Raw genomic sequence first — 23,430 nt, forward strand, 5'->3', positions numbered from 1 at the left:
ACCTTCTCCATTGATCCCTTGATCCACCCATGGTATTAGTTTGGATTTCCCAAGACTGCAGGATGCAGCACTGCCACAGTTCCTAGTTAACGCCATGTACTTTTATTATTTTTATATTTTGAATTTTTATCTGATGTCTTTAGAGAGGTCAGTTTCTCCTTCAGAAATGGGTGCCTGGAAAATGATAGTATCAAAGAAAAAAGCTGTACTTTAGCGTGCCTGCATCTAAAGCTCTTTGTGTGTTGTGGAATACACTGTTACATGTTCTGAATAGTATGTTGCTTTGGAGAAACGCATCTGCCGAATGAATATATAGAAAAGTCAAACTTGAAAGAGAGAAACTGGAGAAGTAGACCTAAGAGAGATGTGGAGAGAATAGAGGAGTGATTTTGACAGGACGATAACATGAGATGGGATAATGACAGATTGAGAAAGACAAACTAAATGGGGAATCACCAAAAGATCGGGGGAGGGATTGTCAGAGCAACAGCAGACCCCCATCTTTAATTTTTACCTGTGTTTGATACATTGGTGTAACCAGGAGGGGGAGGAACGTGTCCCCCACTGTTCTAGCAGTCTCCCAGTATTTGTACATAACTCCACTACTGCTGATTTTATTGAGCTCCCAAACCACAATCCCAACTCCATGTTACACTGTACTCCAATACCTATATCTCCAATTAAAATTCCTAACTGAAACTTGCATAGCTAAATTTTCTCTGCATGAATACCCAACAGTAACCATAACCTTGCTCAAGGGTATTATAGCTGAAGGTGGGATTCAAACCTGGAACACTTGGGTTCAAATGCAGCAGCTCTAACCATTACACTACCAGCTGCCCAGTCCCATCACCCCTAAGGGAAAGTCAAGCCAACAGGTGTGATTATATACGGTTTTCACCATTGCTAAGTTATTGCTTAGGTAACACTTTTATCCAGTGCAGTTTACAGTATTTGACCCTAACTGGAGCAATTAAGAAAAAAAAAAAACGTGATCAAAGGTGCAGAACTACAGCAAAGACAGGACAGGGAGTTGAATCAACCTTCAGGTTACAAGTCCATGTCTGCAACTGCTACACTTCATTTACTTTAGAGGTACTAATATTTCTCATTTAGTATCCTTCAATATCGCATACTGGACGTTACAGCAGCAGCCCTAAAATTGTAGCGGTACTTAAACATACAGCAAATGTCGCTCTGCGCATATTAAACGCAATGTTACAAAAAATGACACACACATACTCACATCGGATGATCCTCGGGTCTTCATCAGGGCTGACATTTAAAATAAGAGTACAGGAGGCAGAGTTAAAGCTCAGTGTTAGCCGAGTCCCCCTCAAATAGCCCGGACCGTTAGGAGGTTTTCCCAGGAAGGCGCGGCATTTATTAACATTTGTTACACTAACAAGTGAGATTATCATGAGAATCTCTAATGAACTGAACGCCCTGATTAAAATGCCACCTCTTCACAGAAGCGCAATTTATCCACACTTATTAGCATAATCTGATTTCGGGCGAGTAAACAAGCAAACAGACGGAGGGCGGCGGGACCGGGAAACACACACACACACACACACACACACACACACACACAGAGGATGGGGCCGACAAACTGCGGGAAGAGAAAGCGAAGTATGCTAATGAGCTTGGGTTGTGTCACTTTCTACAGGAGCTACTGGGACAAGAGTGGACCTGAGCGCACCGGGCACCGCTTGTTTTATTAAAAACTAAACTCTCTTGGGATCATATTACCGTTAGATGCTGGATTCCGCATTAATTCAACACATCTTTGCAGTTATTGGACAGTACGTAGTACAGTGTGTACGGTACTGTATTACACTTCATTAATCCCTGCAGGGAGATTTATAGATTCATAGCAGCTCAACATAACACATAATAACAAGGTGCACAGTTTAAACTGGCAAATTAATTAATAAGAGCTAAACAGAGTGCAGCTAAACTGCAGGGCTGTAGCTTCGAGTCCCTCTCCTGCTGTTGTACCCTCCAGGTACTTACGCTGAACTGATAGTACAGTAAGAAATTAATTTCTTGCTGTAAAACCCGGTAAAGCACTGTGAATTCCAATGTCTAACATGTAAGGCACCTTGGATAAATTCGTCTGCTCAATCACAGCTTGTCAAATGTGAACAGAACAGCACACACGTCCAAATGCACTCACTCATTTGTATCGTTGGTAAAATATATAACATGTAAAATATACAAGATCTACTGACACCAATCGCACAGAAGGATAAAATCGATTCATTAGTGAATTCGTTTCAAAACCCGTCGTGTTCGGCTCTTCGAACTCATTTTGTAGAACGACTCTTTCATTTAAATCAATTTCGTCCATAATACTTCAGGTGGTCTTCTGAGAAAAGCAGTACACTTTCGTTACGAACAAAAAAAAAATCGACAAATTATTTACCCCTATTAGCGAACACCGCATTGTCCAAAGAGACATAACGGTGTTAGTCACCCTGATGATTTACCCAGTTGTACAGCAGGAGCAGGGTATTCTAACTGTATGAGCTCAGGGGAAACACCTTGATCATATAATAATAATAATAATAATAATAATAATAATAATAATAATAATAACACCAAGATATTCTCTCTCATGGTTCGACTGCTGACCACTAGGTAAGAACAAGTAGGATATCTATCAAAGATACTTTCACTGCCTGCAGATACCTTGCTTACATATTTCAGCTTCTTAAATTAATGCATCTGGTACTTGAGGTCCTACTTGAGGGCTCCTTACACTAATGTTGAGTATGTAATTGGCAAGCTAAAAAAAAGTATGATTATTATTAATTTAAAATAATAAAAACTAATTACTATTATTATAGCAATAATAACGCTTTTTAAAACTTGCCAGTTACAGACTCAACGTTGCTTTACAGAGGTTAAATATCGATGTAACAGTCATACTACGTATATTTATACATTTAGATTTATTCATTTAGCAGACGCCTTTTTCCAAAGCGACGCTCATCCAATGATCCATCCCAGAGAACGTTACAAATACTTAAAGACTTCTACTTTGAACAACACGTCTAATAATAATTGTAAAGTTAGTGTAATAACTACTACTTCGTAAATAACAGGTTATTGTCTCTCAGTCTTAATACTCTTATTGCCGCAGTTCACCGACCCCGGTGTCATGAGCGCAGTGAGTCATTTGACCGAGTCTCCGTTTTTTGATGATGACATCACCGAGGCGCTCAGACCCCAGTACTACACCCCCACCCCCAACCTCACCCTCACCCCCACCCCCCGCCCCGGGCTTGAGAAGCCTATTGGTCCACGGCCCGCAGTGGGACAGCCATCATAATGATCATGCTCCTGCAGGCTGCGCTCCTTTTTTGTGGAGGTGGATATAAGAAGGTTCGACGCCGGGGGCCGCAGTGACAGATGAGCGGACAGTGGACAGTGGGCAGTGGGCAGTGGTGGGCAGTGGTCAGTGTGCTGAGTGGGAATACCGAGTGCAACTGTCACGCTGATATCTTCACTTCAGCCGCTTTCCTGCTCATGGTGAGTTAACGGTCTGGCTCGAAATCCACTCAAACACACCGTTCGTGCAACAGCTTGTCTGTCTCTTCTCGCGCCATTTAATGAAAACACTGATTGTTCAATTGCGGTCTCTCATCATTTTTTCTTCTTCAAAAAAGATCTTAATCAGTGCACTCTTACTCACTGCATCTTTTCAACCTTACGTTTTTTTTTGTCACTGATCTCTTAATTTTCGTCGAACTCTGTCTGCGCAAAAATCACCGCGACTCTCTCACCTCGTTCGACGATAAATGCGCAGAGGAGGCGGACGACCATGGACTCGGACGCCAGTCGGGTCTCCAGCAGGCCGTCCTCCCCCGAGGTGGACGATCTCTTTCTGCCCACGGTAAGGAAGTCCGGCGGCGGCTTCTCGGGCGCCGTGTCCTCCACACAGAGCGACTCGCCACCGGAGCTGAGCGGCGTGGACGTGCGGCGCGTGCCGGGCCACGAGGAGGAGGAGGAGGAGGAGGACGCGCTCGGCGCGAAGATGTTCGCGAAGAAGGAGCGCAAGCTGCTGTCGGAGAGCGAGCTGCAGAGCATGAGGCTCAAGATCAACAGCCGGGAGAGGAAGCGGATGCACGACCTGAACATCGCCATGGACGGGCTGCGCGAGGTCATGCCCTACGCGCACGGGCCCTCGGTGCGCAAGCTCTCCAAAATCGCCACGCTCCTGCTGGCCAGGAACTACATCCTGATGCTGAGCAGCTCGCTGGAGGAGATGAAGCGGCTGGTCAGCGAGATCTACGGAGGGGGTCACCACGGCGGCTTCCACCCCTCCAGCTGCGGGACAATGGCACACACGGGGGCGGGCTTGTCCGCGCACGCCGCGGTTCCCCACGCTGCTCACACTCCCCACCCCGTCCACCACCACCACCACCACCACCCTCTGCTCCCGGCCGCCGTGTCCAGCGGCGCCCCCTCTCTCCCCACAGCCGCCATCTCGGCCGTGACCCCGGTTAGACCACCACCCCACGGACTCCTGAAGACGCCCTCGAGCCCGAGCTTCCAGCACTGGAGCGCGGGCGTGCCCTGCGCGTGCAGCATGTGCCAGGTGGTCCCTCCGCACGTGCCGCCCATGGGCAGCGTCAGCATAGCGAGGCTCGCGGGCGACTCCAAATGACCCCCCGGCGCGCGCTCGCAAGCGAACCGGACCAGAACTTTCCGACTGCCTCCCGAGGTGTCCACAGCTCGAGTCTCAATAAACGTTTCCGCTGTTTTTACTGTTCCGAAACGAACTTTTATCACTGTGAAGGATCAACGCTGATTTTCACAGCGAAATTAACGATGTATTTGCTTGTTGTTTTCCAAAATTTGGTTTCTACTTCTTTGACTGCTGCATCATGTTAAATTAAATAACTCCAGTTTTTTTTTTTTTACATGTTTAAATTATTGCTCACGTTCTGAAGCAAATCCCGACATCAGAAAAGCAACGAAAAAAAGTTTAGAAGCAAGGTTGAAAACAGCATCATTCCGTTTTCCACCATTATTTTAATTTCACTGTGTAATATAATATTTCACAGTTGACCAGGACTGGTTAATATGTGTAATGTGTTGATGAAGAATGCTCTTTGTGCAGTATGACAGTTTATTACTTATTGCTTTATACGTTGTGAATGACGCGCGCTACCCGCTCTGCGCTCCACTGGCACGCGCACACGTGCTCCACGCCCTCGCGTGTCCGCGGGTTAACACACTGGTCCGTACCAACAGGGCCATTAACTATTGCAAGTCTTCTAACATCTGAACAGTGTTTCATTGCTACTGGCAAACACAAAGAAAGAATACTTTATTTTTGTATGAAAAAAATCCTAAACACTATTTATTTACTTATTTTGCTGGCATGTAAGTGAATGGGTTATAACATGTTGGGATTTAACATAGTAATAAAATGTACACTTCATTTTTTTCTCATGTTTTTTTGTCCCCTTTCCAACCCAGCTCAAAGTCTAGAAATAAAATGAAATTATATTCCTTCTCGTTTTTCAGCACAGAAGCCGAAGCTGGAAACCTGTTTTTAGTGGTGCAAAGAATGAGCACAGTCTTTTTTGAAAATGTGTGTATTGAAAAATGCAAACATTATATTTTACTCTTCCTCACTGCTTCACTAACAACTAGCGTCCTGTGTGTGTCAGAAACAACAGCACAATTTTTAAATGTTGCTTCGGTGCATCTTGCCATTCAGTTGGTTCTAAAAATAAACATTTTTTTTTCATATAATTTAAGACATTTTTGGATCACACATCTTGGACTAAAACAATTTATTCAGTATTAAAATAGTCTAATTAGATATGAAAGTCTCATCGCTCACTGTTATTCCCATTTTCTCACTGTGCTTTCAATTTAGGTTGTCTATTTTAAGTAAAAATTGGGTAAATGATTAATACGACACGTGCAATTATTAATTTATACTGAATATGACTTCATACTAATAACTGTTACGTTTATCCTAACTTTAGGTAAATAAATTAAAAATGAAGTTTCATTCTGCTAATAAAAAAAGTTTTTTTATCTTTTATCGTTCCAGCCACTGTGGAGCTTAAAAATATGTATTTACAAAATAAAATCACAATAATATTTTATGTGTGCGAAGTATTGGTGTAATGACATAAAAACAACATTAAATTAATTGTTTAATACGTTATTTCCTTATTTGCCTGATTGTAAGAAGGAACTTTGTTAATAAAGTTTATGATATTTTCAGAGAATTGCTTCATAATACATATAAATACAAGTGGAATAATAAAAATTAAACATTTTAACAGTCGTGTTATGTTTTACTAAACACATTAAACCTTTTAACATCTGGCCTGCTGGGAGTAAATGCAGATTTTTACCATGTTTACTAGTGCTCAATGATAATTCTGCAGTACTTTGGTGCTTTTTTTCTCCATTATTAATGTTTTAGGTACTTGTGTAACATGTTCCACATAAGCTTTTTACTGTAAGGCTGACTGAATTTCAAATGTTTAAAATTTCTAAGCAAAATATAAGTTAAAAAAGAATTTAGTCAGTAGAAATTTCTGAAAGTATTCGATTAATGTTACTTAAATATGAGACATGAGGGTCCCTTAAAGGTCCCAACGACTCTCTGACTCTTGAGTCTGATGAATCTCCTGGTAAGAAAGTTATCAGAGGTGAATATACCCGGAATGGCAGTGTAAGGTCGAAATGAAAATAGTCTTTAATGAAATAATCGCATTAGTTCATTATTTAAGATGCACACATTCAGTGAAGCCCTACATAAGTAACGTGGATTCATAAAGTAAGGCTTAGCTTAATTTTATATTTTACGGCTATAACAGGGTACAAAGCAAAACATTGATTTAAATTTAAAATGATATTAAATAAACATTCAAAAATGAATACATTATTATTATTATTATTATTATTATTATTATTATTATTATTATGCTGATGCCTTTGTCTACAGCAACTTGCAGGGATGGGTCGTGTGTATACAGTATATTACCCCTAGTATATCTTGGGTGGTCTCACTCTGGGTGAATTCACTGCAGGGACTCTGTTTTCCTTTTTTCCTCCATGTGGTCTTCTGCCAACCCCAAAATTATTATTTTTTTGCGTCTTGGATTTACAGAGGTATTTGGAAGATTGTAAAATACATAACACGTACGACGCAAATTTCTGTCATTTCAGTAGCCGACCAAATTTTCCCAGATTTTCTGCTGCAAGTGTTCTTCTGTACGAAACCCGATAAGAACTGTCAATCAGAACTTTGAAAAAACCCAGCACCTCTCATAAAACACCATTGTTCCCTCCAGGCTCCTCGCTGAGCGGCTGGTGACTGAATATTCATGGAGTGTACTGGGGGAGTGGGGCGCCGCACTTACACCAAGTTACAGCAGAACTAAGGCCCCAGAAGCCCAGGCAGATGTGGTGTCTGACAAACAGACGCAGAACATTTCTGTTAGCTCAAGAGATTATGACTAAAGACTGAGAGCAAAGCTTCAAAGGTGGCAGCAAACAGATAGAGGCCGAGCGAAAGAGAAAAACTGAACAAATAAAGAGAGCATGTTAGTAGCAGTTTCAGACAAAGTGAAGCGTACGTATTCCGCCAGCTCTGCAGCATTAGTGTCCAATGAATCTGAAACATCATGAAAGACTTTCCTCCCCCTTGAGGACCCTTGTTCTGCCGTCTCTTGTCTTCCATCTCTTCTCACAATGTCACGCAGCTTCTGAATTTTACGTCCAAAATGCTTTGAGGATCAGCACGTATCTAACTGGCGTGACATCACCTGCTTTATTATCTAACTGCAGAACTAAACTTCCACAGCAAGAAAAAAATGCATTTTCAGTATAACAAGAATTTGGGGTGTTATATGTGCCAAGATACAAAACCACAACTACTTACATACATCTCAGACGAGAGCTCAGTAATTCAACACTGTACTCTAGCCTGATTTTAATAACTAATGGGCCATCAGCACAATTATGTTACAGTGATAAACTGGTAGATTTGATAGAACGCTGTTAGCTGGAGACAAGAGCGCAGACACAAAGGAGGTTGCTGTGGTGGCTTGGTGACACTTTTGTAATTGTCCTGTTCTCACCACGGTCATACAGGACATCACTAGTGAACAGGTGCTGTCCGTACTTGAACATAATTCCCCTCTTCACTGTTTTAGAGCGTCGAAGAGGACACGCTACACTGGGGTGGTGTGGAAGAATGAGATACCCCTCTCCAGGAGACACAGTAGCTGGTGACAGTAGTAAGATGTCCTTCACAGTGGGGACACTGTTGGGCTGGTGTGGGTGGGCATGATGTCTTTCAACCTGAAGACACTAGAGTGGTGAGTTTGGATGAGATCTCCTTCTTCCTGGAGATGCTGTGGGTAGTGAGAGGGGTGAGGTGTTCTCCCCCACTGGGGGACAGCAACCCAAAGGGCAGATTTGTGTTCGCGAACGGGCACGGAGGAGGGGTGAAGAAGTGTGTGGCCGAGTGTGGATAGGATCTCTATTGAGTGTTTTTTTTTTTTTTTTTTTTTTTATGAAGAATCCTCCCCAAGGCTGCTACTCAAAGGGAGGATAATCCCAGCATGGAAGCAGCCTGCTGGATATTCATGGCACAAGGAGCAGGCTGAGCAGAAAGAGAATGCTATGAAGATGGGAATTAACTTCAAAGTGAATCTGGGAATTTATCAGCTAGACACTGATCACTCGGAGGAGACACACAATGACAGCGTGGGGAGTGGGAAGAGGTTCGGGAACAGGATCCTCAGCGCCCGGTCTCTCCAGGCGCTGAGGAATTAGACCAGAGGTGAACGGGGTTGGCTTGCTGCCGTCACAAACGCGAAGGTGGTGGATGAGGAACATAAAAAGCAGAAGCAAAACACTGTAAACGTTTCTGAAATAATAAAAATAAAGCCTTAAATTTCACGCAACTTTAGTGAATCAATACTTGGCTTAAATGCTTCACCGCCAGCATGGACTGCTTCTAATGGACATCATACACTTGTAACCCGTAGGCATACGTGTGGCATAGTCGTCCACACGCCCCCAGGCATGCCCCCACCCGCACGCTGCCCTGGCTCCGTTGCCCCTCTCACGTTCTGGTGGCTGAAGGCCAGGAGGCTGTGGAACGGATGGTGTCACATATGGCTTTTCAGTCATGTCACTCTCAGCTGTCAGGTTTTGGTGACAGTGCCAAACATGGTAGAAATGTTTTGCCTCATCTGGGGTTCGTGTTTTTCCTGTGGGAACAGGGGACATCATGCCAAAGACACTGTAAAGATGCTGTCTTCCATGGCTGACAGTGTCTGCCAGCGTGGCTCATCATTGATAAGCATCTCCTTTCTGTTATGTGTAAAATGCATCTGTCCATATCCATTATGCTTCCTCTCCATGTAGGAGTTGCTGAAGTCAAAGGGAGACCAACAGCGTCAGCCTTCGGGCAGAAAAAATGGGTCTTACTGACTTCGCCAGGTTGAGCGAAAAAGGCAACAAAGAGGCAACTAACAGCGTCTACATGCTGTATGTATATGGAAATAGAGTGAAATTCAAGTTCTGCAGACGTCTCAAAAGTGCTTCACTGCAGTGTTTTGCAACCCTCGTCCACTAAACTAAGACAGCAAAGCGGCAATCTGATTTTTTTTTCTCTGATATGCACCGATGTCATGATTTAAGACCCTCGCACGTCTCAGATGTTGTGTCTGCGCGAACAGAAGCAGGAATCGCTGGTCTTTCTGGCAGAAACTCGCAAGGTGACCCCCACCCACCTCAGCTGGGCTGCAGTGCCCCCTCAAAGCCCACGGGGGATGGGGAGGACAGTGCTCTGTGTTCTGAGATGGTCCCACTTCATTAACAGCTTGTAATGTGCTCTTCTTCTTCCAGGCTCGTGGCCAACATGGGGCTGATGGGAGAAATGAGTGACTGTAAGAGTTGTCTTCGATGCTTTTAACCCTTTGCTTTGACAGTCTTACTTGTTCTATTTGTATTTTTTCCCATTGCACCTGTTCCTTCAAATGGAAGTATAGACATTTGCACCTGTTAATTTCTCATTTATTTGCGTATGCACATTTTAAACAGAAACTGTCTTTGGGCAACATTGACTCAAGGTGTTTTGGTCAAGGACTAGCAGTTGGTCAAACATTCTGCCCATTGCACGAAAGACAAATGCCTCGAAGAAACTCTGTTTATGAATATTGAAAACAGTACGGCAACATGCCGTGGTTTCTAATTTTCTCGTGACCTTCCGAGCAAAGAAAGAAACATCTGCTACTCTTAACGAACTGGCTAATTTATTGTCTCCTGAAAGAAACTTTTGCCAGTCAAGGCTTAAAGTACGGCAGTTAAGGACCTAGCGCAAACTTGGATATGGCTTCGCGATAAAGTGACATACTTAATGTGAACTGACCTTCATAATCAACTGACGTGCAAACAACGAAAAACAATGATTGTTCGAGACATTATCAAGATGAGAACACAGATGAAAACATAATATTAATTAGACATTGTCTTAAAATAGTTCACTGGTGCTGCATGTTGTCCCCGCAGCACCTGGGTTGCGGGTTCGAATCTGTCCCTGGCTGTGTATCTGTGCGGTTTGCCTGTTTGTGGGGGTTTCCTTTGAGGGCCCAAAGACGTGTGGTTGAGATGATGTGATGATGCTAAATTTACCCTTGGTGTGTTTTGCGTGCGTGAGAGTGAGTGTGGAGACAGCATCCCGTGATGGACTGTGTTACTCCCAGTGCTTCCCAGGACTGGTCACTACGACCCTGCTTAGACAAGGCGTTTGATCAAAACGATGGATATTTTGGAATAAATTCTGAGTTGTACATCATCACATGGTTTCTTCTAGCCACGATCATGAAATTTCTCCTGGGTATACTCACATGGATTTTACTGCGTTTGGAGGCTCATTGCTAAGACAGGTCAATTTTGTACATTTCTTGCTTCGACCAGTTCGACCTTGCTCATTTTATCCAGACGGGTGCATAATTTCCATTGCAATTCATAAAGAAGCAAAAGTGTACACGCGTGCACAAACGCACAAACAAGGACACGCGCAACAATTTGGACACACTCGCATTTTTTAAAATGTAGAACCAAGTAGAAAAGTGTGGTTTTTTTTTGATGGAACATTATCCGGCAAACGGAGGCCAGGAGTGCGTGAAGGGAGGAGTGGGGTCCGGTTTGCCCATGCCTCTTCTTTGTTGCCCCTCCTCATATCTCTAAAAGAAAGGGGAGAGGGTGTCATGATAATTAGCGATACACCCCAGATCCACAAGGAGGGCCCAGTTGAGAAGCTGATTGGAAAAGCCCAAACAGTGAAACAGTTCTTTTTCACGTTTCGGCCCCGTTGCCCTATTCATGGACCCACAAGTGAGAGATCAAAACCCACTGGTGTAATTATTCCCCTGGTCCAAAGAGGGGTTCTGATTATTTTCCTCTTCTTCTCCATCTTTAATCAGATTCTTGGTGTTTCTCGCTGTGCTGAACGCCTGGGATGGGTGGCTTGGTGGTGCTCATTACACGCACTTCAATACGTTCAAACACCCAGAAAATGTGTCTCCCTGAATGGGTTTCAGAGCTACCCCCCCCCCCCCCCACCAGGGACAACGCAAGCAGCCCCTTTACACAACGGATTTCGGGAGGGGGGGGGGGGGGGGGGGCGAGAGAGAGGCACCCTAGAGTGGTGGCAATCAGCCCCTCGGACAGGACTGAATGAATAATAGTAATAATAAAATACTCAGAATAATTGCTATGGTGAAATAAGGGGATTACAGGGCTAGGCATATGAATGGCGCTGGTTGCGGAGGCGAGAGTACGCTGCCCACGGGGGGGCAAAGCAAGAGGTACGTGCTATTAAGTGAGATTAAGCTTAATAGGTCTTGATTTTCTTACAAGAAAAAGGAGGGGTGTGTGTTTGTGTGTGTGTGAGGGGAGGGGGAAGGAGATTCAGTTTGAAAGATCAAAGTAACTGCTACCACCTAAACCCTACTGCTTACATTTACATATAGCTGCTTCGTGTCTCCAAACATCTCAGAGGGATTACCTTTCTAGCGATCCCTGCTCTTTCTCTTGTTACCTATTCCCCGCATCCTCCCCTGGACACTTCCTCCTGTTACACCCTCTTCCCTACCATGTTCTAGAGCCTCCCCTTCCCACGTTCACACTCTCGGAGTCGGGACACTCGTACCCCTCTGCCGCAGCGTCTGCCCGGCTTAATACGGTTTGCTGCCGGCCTCCAGACGGCTGGATGCGGTCGGGAGTCCGAACAGAGGAGACCGCCATCTCTTCGTTTTTGGAAAGCGAGTCAAATAATTATGTTCGGTACCTGGTGATCACGCTTGATCGTACTCACAGGGCCGCAGGTTGGAAGCAAACATAACTCGACATGTCACCGACTTCATATCGCTCCCGCCGCCCGACCCCCACAGCCACATAAGAGAGCAACAATGGTTTCCTTTTCTTGCTGTTCCTTTCTTCCACGATATGTGGTGGCAAGTCCTGGACTGACAGGAACCAGGCCCCGTCTTCTTCTGTTTTGGTTTTCTTTCTTCCCTTCCTTTGGCTTAATTGAGTTGTTTGGCAGGCAGGCTTGTCAAACGACCGCGTCTACGTGGGGAGTCTGAGCGGCTGTAGAAAGGCGGCGGCGTCTCTGAGACACACACAGGCTGAGCTATTGAGGGTGTGAGATGGGCCAGTTTTTCACAGTTACTGCTGCCTGACCGGAGCTGGGAGATGGGATGAGGGCGGCTGTGGCACAACCAACACGGTCTCGAATCACTGATGCCTTTTTTTCCCCATTTTGTCCAAATGTCTTCAATGAGTTTGTGCTCAGGCTCCCACTATTGTGGTAGTCCTATTCCATTTCTCTGCTTTATTTTCATGATTGTTGGCATCTTGCTGTAGAAGAAGCACACAATCCTGAGAACTTGGCGGACACGGTCTCCCTCCTGCCCAGCTCAGCTCCTCTTGAGCTGGGACGGGGTGTTTGAGCTCAAAGGTCGCGTGGCTATATTGCGTGCTAGGGTTCCCCAGAGGAAAAAAACTAAAGCCATAGTTTGTCATTAGAACGGTATCACACACACACACACACACACACACACACACACACACACACACACACACACACACACACACACACACACACACACACACACACACACACACCGTCTGAACCGCTCATCCCATACGGGGTCACGGGGAACCGGAGCCTACCCAGCAACACAGGGCGTAAGGCCAGAGGGGGAGGGGACACACCCAGGACGGGACGCCAGTCCGTCGCAAGGCACCCCAAGCGGGACTTGAACCCCAGACCCACTGGACAGCAGGACTGCGGTCCAACCCACTGCGCCACCGCACCCCCTAGAACGGTATCAATTTGTAGGGTATTATTTCCTTGGCATTTTTACTGCGCAGACTGTCTAAAAGGCATGCAGTTTAAAAAAGAAAAAAAAATACAAGTATAATCTCAAAATGTTGTACTGGCATTGTAACAGCCCAGTAGTTTCTGATCATTTTAGCAGCAAACTTATTTTGCAAGCAAATAATAAAATCTGTAAGGCGAGAGTCTATTGTTATGTACTGTGGCAGAAGGACAGCACAGAAAGGCCTGTTCCGAGTCCTGCAGACAAAGAGAGTATTAACGTGACCCCGGTGTTTGACTGCAGTCTTGACTGAGTCATACATATCAAACCACTCAAGTCTTTGTTTCATTGCCCGGACGCTGCAGGGCTGATGCTGTATAGCCAAATACAAACACTGTGTGCAGGTCATTGCTGATGCTAAGATGAGTGACCAGAGCCTAGGGCCATGTATGGGGCATCTGTGGCGGTAGGATGAGTGACCACCGAGCAGGGCCATGCACAGGGCATTGCTGGCAGTAAGACGACTGTCCTTTCTTGCTGGCCACAGCTGCTGTGTTGAGGTGATGGTGAGCAAACAATGTGCCAATTGAGGGCTGACAATGGAGGCGTTATACAAAGTACATGGCGCATGGCCTGTGCTTTATTGTTGATGTGGCTCTGGGAAACAAAAGAACTAGTGCTGCGTTGTGATCTTCGCAAATATGCAGCATAAACTTGGAGAAACCAGGTCATGGGAAACGGCTTGGACTGATGTGGGGAGGAGATGGAAACTCAGCTGTGTGATGGGACATTTCCCCAGAGCAACTACAAAAATGGCGAGAGAGACTTCTGTCTCTGTAAACGGGCTTAAAGATTCCCTCCATTAGTCCGAATCGTCTGCAACGGCTTTATCCGCTGTTCGTTCCTCTACCTTGATTTTGCTGACATACCCAAGTTGGCAGAGGCCCAGCCTCAGCGTGCCACTTCTGGGAGGCAAAAATAAACTTCATTCTCCGTGGGCCTCTTGAGAACATGGGATGAAGGAAAGGGGCGCCCCATGTGTGAGATATCATTACTGTCATGCCTGACTTTTCCCTGCAGGGTCACTCACTTCCTTAGCTGAGCACCATAGAAATAACATTTGTTCAGAATGAATACTTAAACATTTATATGAAACACGACACAAAATAATTGTGTGAGGTCATTGTTCCCAATGCAATAAAAAGACACGAGAAATATCCTAATATAGCATTCTTCTCCTGGCACTTGAATTCATTGATTGAAATATTAAATAAGATATATAAACAAGCAAAAAGAAAGAGATGTGGGTCGGCACGGCAGCACAGCAAGTAGCACTGCTGTCTCACAGTGCCTGGATGGTGCGAGAGGATGTGGGTTTGATCCCCACTCAGTCTGTGTGGAGGTTGCATGTTCTCCCTGTGTCTGTGTGGGTTTCCTCCCACAGTCCAAAGATGTGCTGTTCAGGTTCACCCATAGTGTCTGAGTGATACACAGAGAGAGTGTGTGTTCCACTGATGTATGGACGAGTGACCCAGTGTAAGTAGTGTATCTAGCAGTGTATCTAATACTGTATCTAGCAGTGTAAGTCACCTTGGTGAATAAGGTGTGTGGGCTGATAACACTACATAGAGTTTATTGGAAGTTGTTTTGGAGAAAAGCATCTCCTTAATGTGAACTTTAAGTACCTTCACTGTACTGTATTTTCAAGAATTTCAAACGCAGAGCTGAAGTAACTAAGAGGAGGGAACAGTGAGGATCCGAGCTGTAGAAACCATGTATGTTATACATCACGGGAAGAGCAGAGGTATGATAGTGCTTCCACATCACCTTACTGAATCCAGTAAGCTCCACACCATAGTAACACCTTTACCTACTGTACTTACTGTAATAGCTACCTCTTTATCAATAACCGCTTGAAAAGTCAGGGTGGTCCGGAGCCTATCTTGGAAGTCTAGGGCGTTAGACTAGTCAGGCTCCACCCTGAATGGAACACCAGTCTATCGCAACCACACACACACACATTTTCAGAACCGCTTGTCCCATACGGGGTCACGGAGCCTACCCGGCAACACAGGGCGTAAGGCCGGAAGGGGAAGGGGACATACCCAGGACGGGACGCCAGTCCGCCACAAGGCACCCCAAGCGGGACTCGAACCCCAGACCCACTGGAGAGCAGGACTGTGGTCCAACCCACTGCGCCATCGCACCCCGCCCTATCGCAACCAGTTGGTAAGTTAATGGAGAAAAGAAGAACAACAATTATGGTGCTGCACCGCCACCTTATGGACAAAAATAGAAGATGCCGCTTTTATTCCACGCACTGTCCCCGAGATACAGCGCAGAAATGGGTCAAAAAGTGCTACTACGAGCGCAACGCATAGCAGCACAGTTTTCCCATAAGAAATAATGTAAAATGTTATTAATATGAACTTCTGTAACATAATTCAATGCATAAGGTATGCATACTACGCCGCTTTTCATTTTTTCACTCAAGATTGCCGACTGAGGTTTGGTTAACTTGTCAAAGATAACTTATAATATCATATGTGGAGGAAATAATAATGAAAAGTTGGGTTCTACGGTATAAAATCCACAGCATAATTTATACAAAAACACAAAGACACTAGTAGCAAAGAGCGAAGTGATACTGAGTGGATACCTAGAAATGTACTTATAATTTAGCAGTAATTGCTGAAAATGCCTCATAATGAAAGCGTTTCGGTTCCTAAGATTTATTAATCGATTTTCAAAGTTCCGCATGTGATACTGTGCTCCAGATTCGCTGCGGGAATCGATTAAATAGGTATTCAGCTAGTAATCCCTGTCCAGCTTCTCGACGGAGGTTGCCAAATGTGGGCTTATATATATAATATTGTTTAAATATTGCCATTTGTATGACATTTTCATTACATCGAAATTTCAGGAGTTGCTGGGGGAGTAGGAACAGATTGATAAAACCCCATGTGAGGTACAAAGACAGAAGAAGTAACAAGTAGTGACTTATTCCTCCGCGCACCGCTTTTAAATCGTCGGCACAGTCTGGCGACCTCAATCATCGATGGCGGCGCTTCTAAACCAAACGACAACTGCGGAGCCGCGAACCGCACCAAGGCGCCTTTAAAATACAGTGTTTGTTGTTGCTTTGTTATTTTGTTTTTAATATTGTTTAATAGGCGAAGCGCTGTTATTGCGGCCATGGATACGAAGAAGTTTAATATCAATCTGGACGATTCTGTTTTAACCAAAGAGCGACCTAAGCAGGTTGGCAAATGAATTTACTGTGTGTAGATTCCAGATTCATCAGTTTAACTAAATTCAGACAGTTTACTTTCGCATTTTTTTGTACACGATGGTTCTTATGGCTACTAAGTGTGGAATCCATCATGTGGTAATTCTTTCGGAATCTCTGTTAGTACTTACTGAACTAGTGTTTTAATTGGAGGGATTATTATTATTATTACATTTCCCAGTTGTTGGTGTAAATTGAAGATTTTTAATCATTAATGGATAAGCTGCGAACAAAAAAATGAAACTGTTATTTTTGTGAGTTCGCTGCAGCATTTGGCACATATTAGCTGTGCAGAAAGAATTTGTGAACGCCTGTTCTCTCTGTGGAGGTGGATCTTCACCCATGACCTACATGATGACCATCTCTGCAACCTACTGGGTTTCAAACTAAACCTACATGGTGACATTAATCCTACTGGTGACACCCTCGCCCTACATAGTACATGTTAGTTATTTAGTTTTGCCTCTCGGCCCAGGTGGCTCGCAGACGATCGACAATAGTTCCCCGAACGCTCCACCGCAGGGTGAGACCGCAAATAGATTGCTTTTAGTTTTAGAGGTACTTTTAACTTTGCAACAAGGTGCTTTGCAGCTGTGGTTAGCCCACACGCGTTTCCCGTCAGTAGATTCAAATATGCAAGGGAGGTACATTCAAAATTAAACATGACGAAAGAAACGATGGACATCGCTACTGTGTTTTGTAATTCGCTGGACAGGTATTTTTTATCATTTATGCGGCTGTTCACTGTGCAGGTGAAGTCCCTTTTTAAACCTTCATCGCTGAGTGGCGATAGCGGTCGCGCCGCGGGAGAGACCTCAGCGGAGACCGCAACCGTGCCCGGCAAACAGCCGCCGTCCTATGCGGAGTTTGTCATCCGGCGGAAAGGCGGTGGTCCTCCGAAGGGAGACCGAGGAGGCGTCCCCGAGACGGGACCGCGAGGGACTGGATCGGGAACGCGGTTCCAGAAAGGGGCGGACATGCACGCTGCCGGTACTGCGGCAGCTCCTTTGACAGATGTGCGGGAGGAAGGTCAGAGGTCGGAAGCAGGCCTCGGTAGCATTCCGAAGGCACCTGGATCAGGGAACAGCATCATTGTTAGCCCCAGACAGGTGGGAATAGTGGTCAGCTGTCAAACATGTTTGAACACACACACACACACACACACACACACACACACACACACCTACCTTTGCTTTCCCTGTATCAGCTGTCTTTACTGCAGTGCCCTTGTGCCTCCAGAGAGGAAATCCTATCCTGAAGTTTGTGAGAAACGTGCCCTGGGAGTTCGGTGAAGCAGTTCCAGATTACGTCCTGGGACAGACCACCTGTGCTCTCTTTCTCAGGTTTGTGCCGTTGGTGGCTTTATTTTGCCTACGGGCGGCGAGCGCGCGTACGTTTCTCGCGCTTTGAACAAAGTGTGAATCCACGTAAATGTGTAGCGCAGGTGTCACAAATCTGATGCTAAAAATAGCAGAGGAGGTTGTTACTTTAGGTTTCCAGTGTTTCTTTGCAAAAATCTCATATAGTGGTAAAATACTGTATATAAACAAATCTTTGAACTGACTAGGTATATTTTGGGTTAGCTTGAAAATGTGCATTATCGTACGAATGTAATGCTATTCTGATGTGCACTTAATAATAACAGTAATAAATAGAATTTGCAGTATTAATTGTTAGAGATTAAAAGGGCATTTTAAATGATTAAAATGTGGTTTTACAAGGGGGAGTTTATCTCAGTTCCTACACGGTCTGGTTCCGTCTTTCTGGTTTTAAGAAACCACCAGGATAGCCAATGTGTGCAGACCCTTTATATCATCTAAAGCTCCCTAAACCCAGCGGAAGCTCATTTTCCTGATGGCTATCACTGGGGGGATGTATCACCCACAGCCTGAGGTACCACAATCTGAACCCCAACTACATCCATGACCGCTTGAAGCAGCTGGGACAGAGCTACACCCTCAGGGTGCTTCTAGTGCAGGTCGATGTGGTAAGATCCGTGATTCACTTGCATGAGTGTAATTATTTCCTAATATTCTAATCACTGTAGTTTATTCCTTTTCTTTATCTGTGTTACTTCTCAGAAAGACCCCCACCATGCCCTCAAAGAACTGGCACGCATCTGTATCATGGCAGACTGCACCCTCATTTTGGCCTGGAGGTGAGGTGGCAGACAGGAGTGAGAGAAGAATGCTGAAGCTCAGCACCGACTAAAGGGGAAAAAGGCAGCATTGTTGGTAATTAAGGCAGAGGGAAATGTTGAGTCACTTTGCTGTACATCCGTTTTATGTTTACCATTTTCAGCCCAGAGGAGGCTGGACGTTACCTGGAGACATACAAGGCCTATGAGAAGAAGCCGGCAGACCTCCTGAAGGAGCAGGTGGAGAAAGACTTCCTGTCTAAGGTACTCTAGAGCACCTGGAATCCATTGTCTCTGGCAACATACAGATAGGTGTCTTGATTCAACAAGACCGCCATCCAAATGTCACATATTCCAGATGACAGATATATCTGCACATGGCCATACCTCAGGTGACTGGATATTGGAGTAGACATTTTCCAGAATTTAAAAAAAAGTGCTCAGCACAGCAAAGTGGGAGATGGGGGTTTTTTTTTTTTTTTTTTTTTTTAAAATTAATTGTTCAGTTACTACAGCAATGTCCGGTTTGTCTTATTTTGTCATACTGTGCAGTGTTATTAAAGTGAAATATTTTATTTACATATGACAAGATCACTATAATGTTAATTTAAAAAAGAATCTATATGATGTATTGGAATGACCCACCCCCCCAATTAATTTGCTTAAATGAGCATGAACTATATATGGTTTAGTTTTGCAATCCACCTTTTGAAGGGTTGATGTGATTGTTGGAACTTGGTTTGGTTAACAGTGGGTTCACATGTCTGTAAACTGTATGTTGCCTTCTTGAACATAGATATTAGACGGTCTGGTGATAAACTTGGAGGACAGACTTCAGCTTCAGTGTCATTAGCATGATTCCCCCCCCCCCCTCAAAATTGCAGGCCCATCTAAGTCATGCCTTATATTTTCACCTTTGTCTTCATCTCGTCTTTTACAGTTCACAGATTGTCTTACCACGGTGAAGTCGGTCAACAAGACTGATGCCCTCACCATGCTGTCCACATTTACTGTAAGTGATTTTGACTGTAGGAACATTATACTTGATGGCTGTAACTGAGGTTGTCTGGGCTTTTTGTTGACAGTAGTAGTGTCATTCAGTAGTAGTAGTAATGTCCCTTGCTTGTGTTCTCTTGCAGTCTCTGGAGGGGGTAATAAATGCCTCCAAAGAAGATCTTGCACTCTGCCCTGGCTTAGGCCCGCAGAAGGTGAGAAATACTACAGAACTAGTTTAAACTGGTCAGAAGCTAAATGAGACCGATATTGTGGTTAGAGGTGTTGAAATGTGTAGGTTTTTTTTTTTTGAAGTATGCAGACATCACCTTTCAAGTAACTTGCAATACATTTTTGATCTTCTCAGCATCATTTCTGATATGGCATGGTTCTTCTTTGTTGAAAATGTGTGCATGTTCTTTGTCAAACCAGGCTGCAGACCTGATGTTACCATCTTCAATACTGCTTGATGATGATGATGATGGTGATGACAATGTTGGTGACTGTTCTATGCTCCTGTGTTTCAGGCTAGGCGCATCTATGATGTTCTCCATCAGCCCTTCCTCAAAGCCAGGAAAAGCGACATGTAGCACCGACTGTACGTTTTCAACACCGCATCTTTGAACAAAAACTAGGGTGTGCACCTCTTCGGTGTTCCCCATACACTGTGACCTTATTTAATGGATTTGGTTCTTTGGAACATTGTATAATGTTAGTTGTGTGTGTGTTTTTGTAATGCAAATTCTGGAAAACAATCTGTTTATTTCAATAAAGTCAGTAACTTTTGGTAAATGTTTTAGCTTTTTTTGAAAGCCAAATGTTGTTTATCAAATCATTTTTTTTCTTGTGTTTGTGTTACTAAGTTCAGACAAGCTCTTCGCAGAATTGTGTTTCTGCCAGTTTGAATAAGAGAATAGTGGAACGTTGAGTAATTATAGTGGGCGATGGATAGGAGGGGCTGCTCACCTCTCCCTTTCCACTGCTGGTCCTCCTACCACTTCCTTTGAGGTACCTTGTATAAAGGGTTCCCGCGACCTGTCTGTCACACTGCTGGAGTCCACCATGCACGGGTGTCTCGTGGTGTTTTCGCTCTTTCTACTGTGCCACATTCTGGCCACTGGTAAGACATAATAAGCTTTACTTTCTTTTTCCTTTCAGTGGGTTTGCTGTGACGGTGCTGCTGGATTATCGCATTTTTAAATGCAGATATAAAATCAATTTTTCCTAGTGGATTGTCTGGAATGCCTTAATTCCTATTCAGTTTTGCTTTTGCTTTAGAGAAAAGCATCTAAATGAATAAATTTACCTTTTGTGTTTACTCTCCGTAAGTTAGTCGTTGGCCTCCTTGAAATCTGTGAATTTGATAACCCATCAGCAAACTATGTTTATCCTACTGGACTGCTTCTTTTAAGATAAAATGTCCATTTTCTTAGTGTAAACATTTGATGTTGATGGTCTCACAGGAGTGGTGGCCAGTGGGATTCTGGGAGGGAGGGTGGCCTTGCCACACTCCAGACCCTACATGGCTTCTCTCCAGAAATCTTCCCGTCATGTCTGTGGGGGGTTTCTGATTCATGAAAACTTTGTGCTCACATCTGCCCACTGTGAAGTGTGAGTTAATTGTAAATTCATCATGTTATTTTAACTTGGAATTTTTTGTTTGATCCACTTTATTGGTTACGTGCCAAGTTTGTGTAGAAATGAAAGATTTACATTTGTCAGATGCTTTCCTTCTAAGCGACGTACATCTCATAGAAAATACAATGTGTGGATTACATTAGCAGAAAGAGAAACTTAGATGCAGACGCTTGATTTTTAAGTAGCGTTCGATTACTTTTCATCATATGAACCAGATTTATCTAAACTGATTTCTTTTTTAACAACTGTATGCAGTGTAGGACACCACTGACAAGTGAAAAAGTATAGAATTTACATCAACAGTTTAAAAAAAACTTTCAAAATTCTGCAGGTTTTGCCCTAAGCTCAGCACTGTATATTTGGACTGGTACAAACCCAACTATCTTGCCTTATAGACACAAACCGTTTGATGTGGTTCTCGGAGCCCATGATCTGACATTCAAAGAAAAAACTCAACAAAGACTACAAGTGGAAAAATACTTCAAACACCCTTCCTACAGAACAATCAAGCAGACAAGTTATGATGTTATGCTACTGAAGGTACAAACTGTTTGCTGTTGATTTTTGGTAGACTTCTTTAGACCTCTGTTGAATTTTGAAAGCCTTTCAGCGAGAATTTTTTTTTTTCTTTATCATTACAGCTGAAAACCAGTGCAGTCCTGAACAAATATGTGAAGGTTATCAAGCTGCCTGAGGAAAATGAAAATATTCTTGTGAGGATGAACTGCTCTACAGCTGGCTGGGGATGGAGGGTACCAAACGGGAACGTGGCCCACGTCCTGCGGGAGGTGGACGTCACAATACAATTCAACTTTGAATGTAAATACTTGTGGCAAGAGCACTTTTTCAGCGAACAGATGATTTGCACTCGTCAAGGGAGGCGTGGAATATGTAACGTATGTTTTATTTCTTGTTGGTGACCAACTTTTGAGAATGGCAACCCAGTAGTAGTGGACCAGTGGGGTTGAGTTGCATTGTTTGAAGTCATCAACATTCTCACTTTCCTCTCTCTTTGTACCCAGGGAGACTCTGGAGGACCCCTGATCTGCAACAAGAGGCCACAGGGGATAGCTGCCTACACTGCTGCAAGGTGTGACAATCCCAAGTACCCCAATGTTTACATGAAAACCTCTTTTTTTATTCCCTGGATAAAAAAGGTTATGAAAGAACAAGAAGCTCTTGTGGTTTTTGCAGAATACATTGCTTTACAATAGTAACACCATAGTTGCATCAAACAAATTTTGATTACCAGTTCCTGTCATTACTACTTCTGAAGCTTATAATTCTCATTGTAAAATTATGTAACAAAATTGTGGAAATGGATTACATTTTCAAAAGTCACCATCTTTGTAACTGCAATAAAAAGCTACTTTCTCAACAGTATGGTCATTTGTGTCTCCACTGTATCATAAATGACAAACCACAAAGATTGTATTCTTGCCATTTACTATTTCCCTTCAAATACATTTATTAGTGGACACATAACCTAATTTAAGGAGTATGATTAAAGAAAGTTACACATTTCATTAACTGCTGATGTCTTCATATACACATTTATCAGTTAAGGATTTGTATTTCAATTTAAGTAGACTTAAGGTGCAATGTATACATTGTTACCTTTTGCTGGCCAAACTGTGACCTGTCACAAGGCAAGCATCCATTGCTGCTTCCTAGGAAAGTATGGGTAGTTTTTTTTCTTCTGATAATGATATAAAGGGATTCAGAACATTTCCAAACTCATGAAACACCTGATGTATAACACTAGGGAGAAATGAACAATAAACCTAGAATGCCAGGTGTCAGAAACAATGACTCAGATGAAAAGGGAATTTTTGCAGAAGGCTACTGCAGTAGTTGCAAACCTGAGCTATAACAAATCTGGAGATTTCTGAATGCCATTTGATGAAGAAAGGTAAACAATGTCTATTTTAGACCCTTCAGAGCTCCATTTCTGCCATCTCAAATTAGAAGGCTTGTCCTTGGAGATA

The 23,430-nt window shown here is 43.8% G+C and overlaps 3 protein-coding genes across 5 annotated transcripts; all 3 read left to right on the plus strand.

Annotated features, from left to right (window-relative positions):
* Window positions 1–3,381: 3,381 nt before the first annotated feature.
* Window positions 3,382–5,766, plus strand: olig2 (oligodendrocyte lineage transcription factor 2). Its single transcript, XM_018758223.2, has 2 exons — window positions 3,382–3,537; window positions 3,815–5,766. The coding sequence occupies exons 1-2, from the start codon at window positions 3,418–3,420 to the stop codon at window positions 4,673–4,675; spliced, it is 981 nt and encodes a 326-aa protein (XP_018613739.2). The 5' UTR covers window positions 3,382–3,417; the 3' UTR covers window positions 4,676–5,766.
* A 10,457-nt stretch (window positions 5,767–16,223) lies between these two features.
* Window positions 16,224–20,413, plus strand: ercc1 (excision repair cross-complementation group 1). Its single transcript, XM_018757432.2, has 9 exons — window positions 16,224–16,646; window positions 17,427–17,783; window positions 17,914–18,017; window positions 18,562–18,661; window positions 18,756–18,832; window positions 18,976–19,075; window positions 19,752–19,823; window positions 19,951–20,019; window positions 20,332–20,413. Exons 1-9 carry the CDS (start codon window positions 16,581–16,583, stop codon window positions 20,392–20,394), a joined length of 1,008 nt encoding a protein of 335 aa, XP_018612948.2. The 5' UTR covers window positions 16,224–16,580; the 3' UTR covers window positions 20,395–20,413.
* A 436-nt stretch (window positions 20,414–20,849) lies between these two features.
* Window positions 20,850–23,266, plus strand: LOC108937451 (granzyme B(G,H)-like). Of its 3 annotated transcripts, none has more exons than XM_018757445.2 (5): window positions 20,850–20,924; window positions 21,268–21,415; window positions 21,838–21,982; window positions 22,084–22,338; window positions 22,465–23,266. In XM_018757445.2, the coding sequence occupies exons 1-5, from the start codon at window positions 20,867–20,869 to the stop codon at window positions 22,654–22,656; spliced, it is 798 nt and encodes a 265-aa protein (XP_018612961.2). In that variant the 5' UTR covers window positions 20,850–20,866; the 3' UTR covers window positions 22,657–23,266. The 3 variants fall into 3 exon arrangements, with proteins under 3 accessions (XP_018612961.2, XP_018612971.2, XP_018612970.2); XM_018757455.2 differs by having other exon boundaries at window positions 22,084–22,261; window positions 22,465–22,618; XM_018757454.2 differs by having other exon boundaries at window positions 22,084–22,547.
* Window positions 23,267–23,430: the final 164 nt, after the last annotated feature.

This window comes from Scleropages formosus, chromosome 12, assembly GCF_900964775.1.
Source record: "Scleropages formosus chromosome 12, fSclFor1.1, whole genome shotgun sequence".
NCBI classification, from domain to species: Eukaryota; Metazoa; Chordata; class Actinopteri; order Osteoglossiformes; family Osteoglossidae; genus Scleropages; species Scleropages formosus.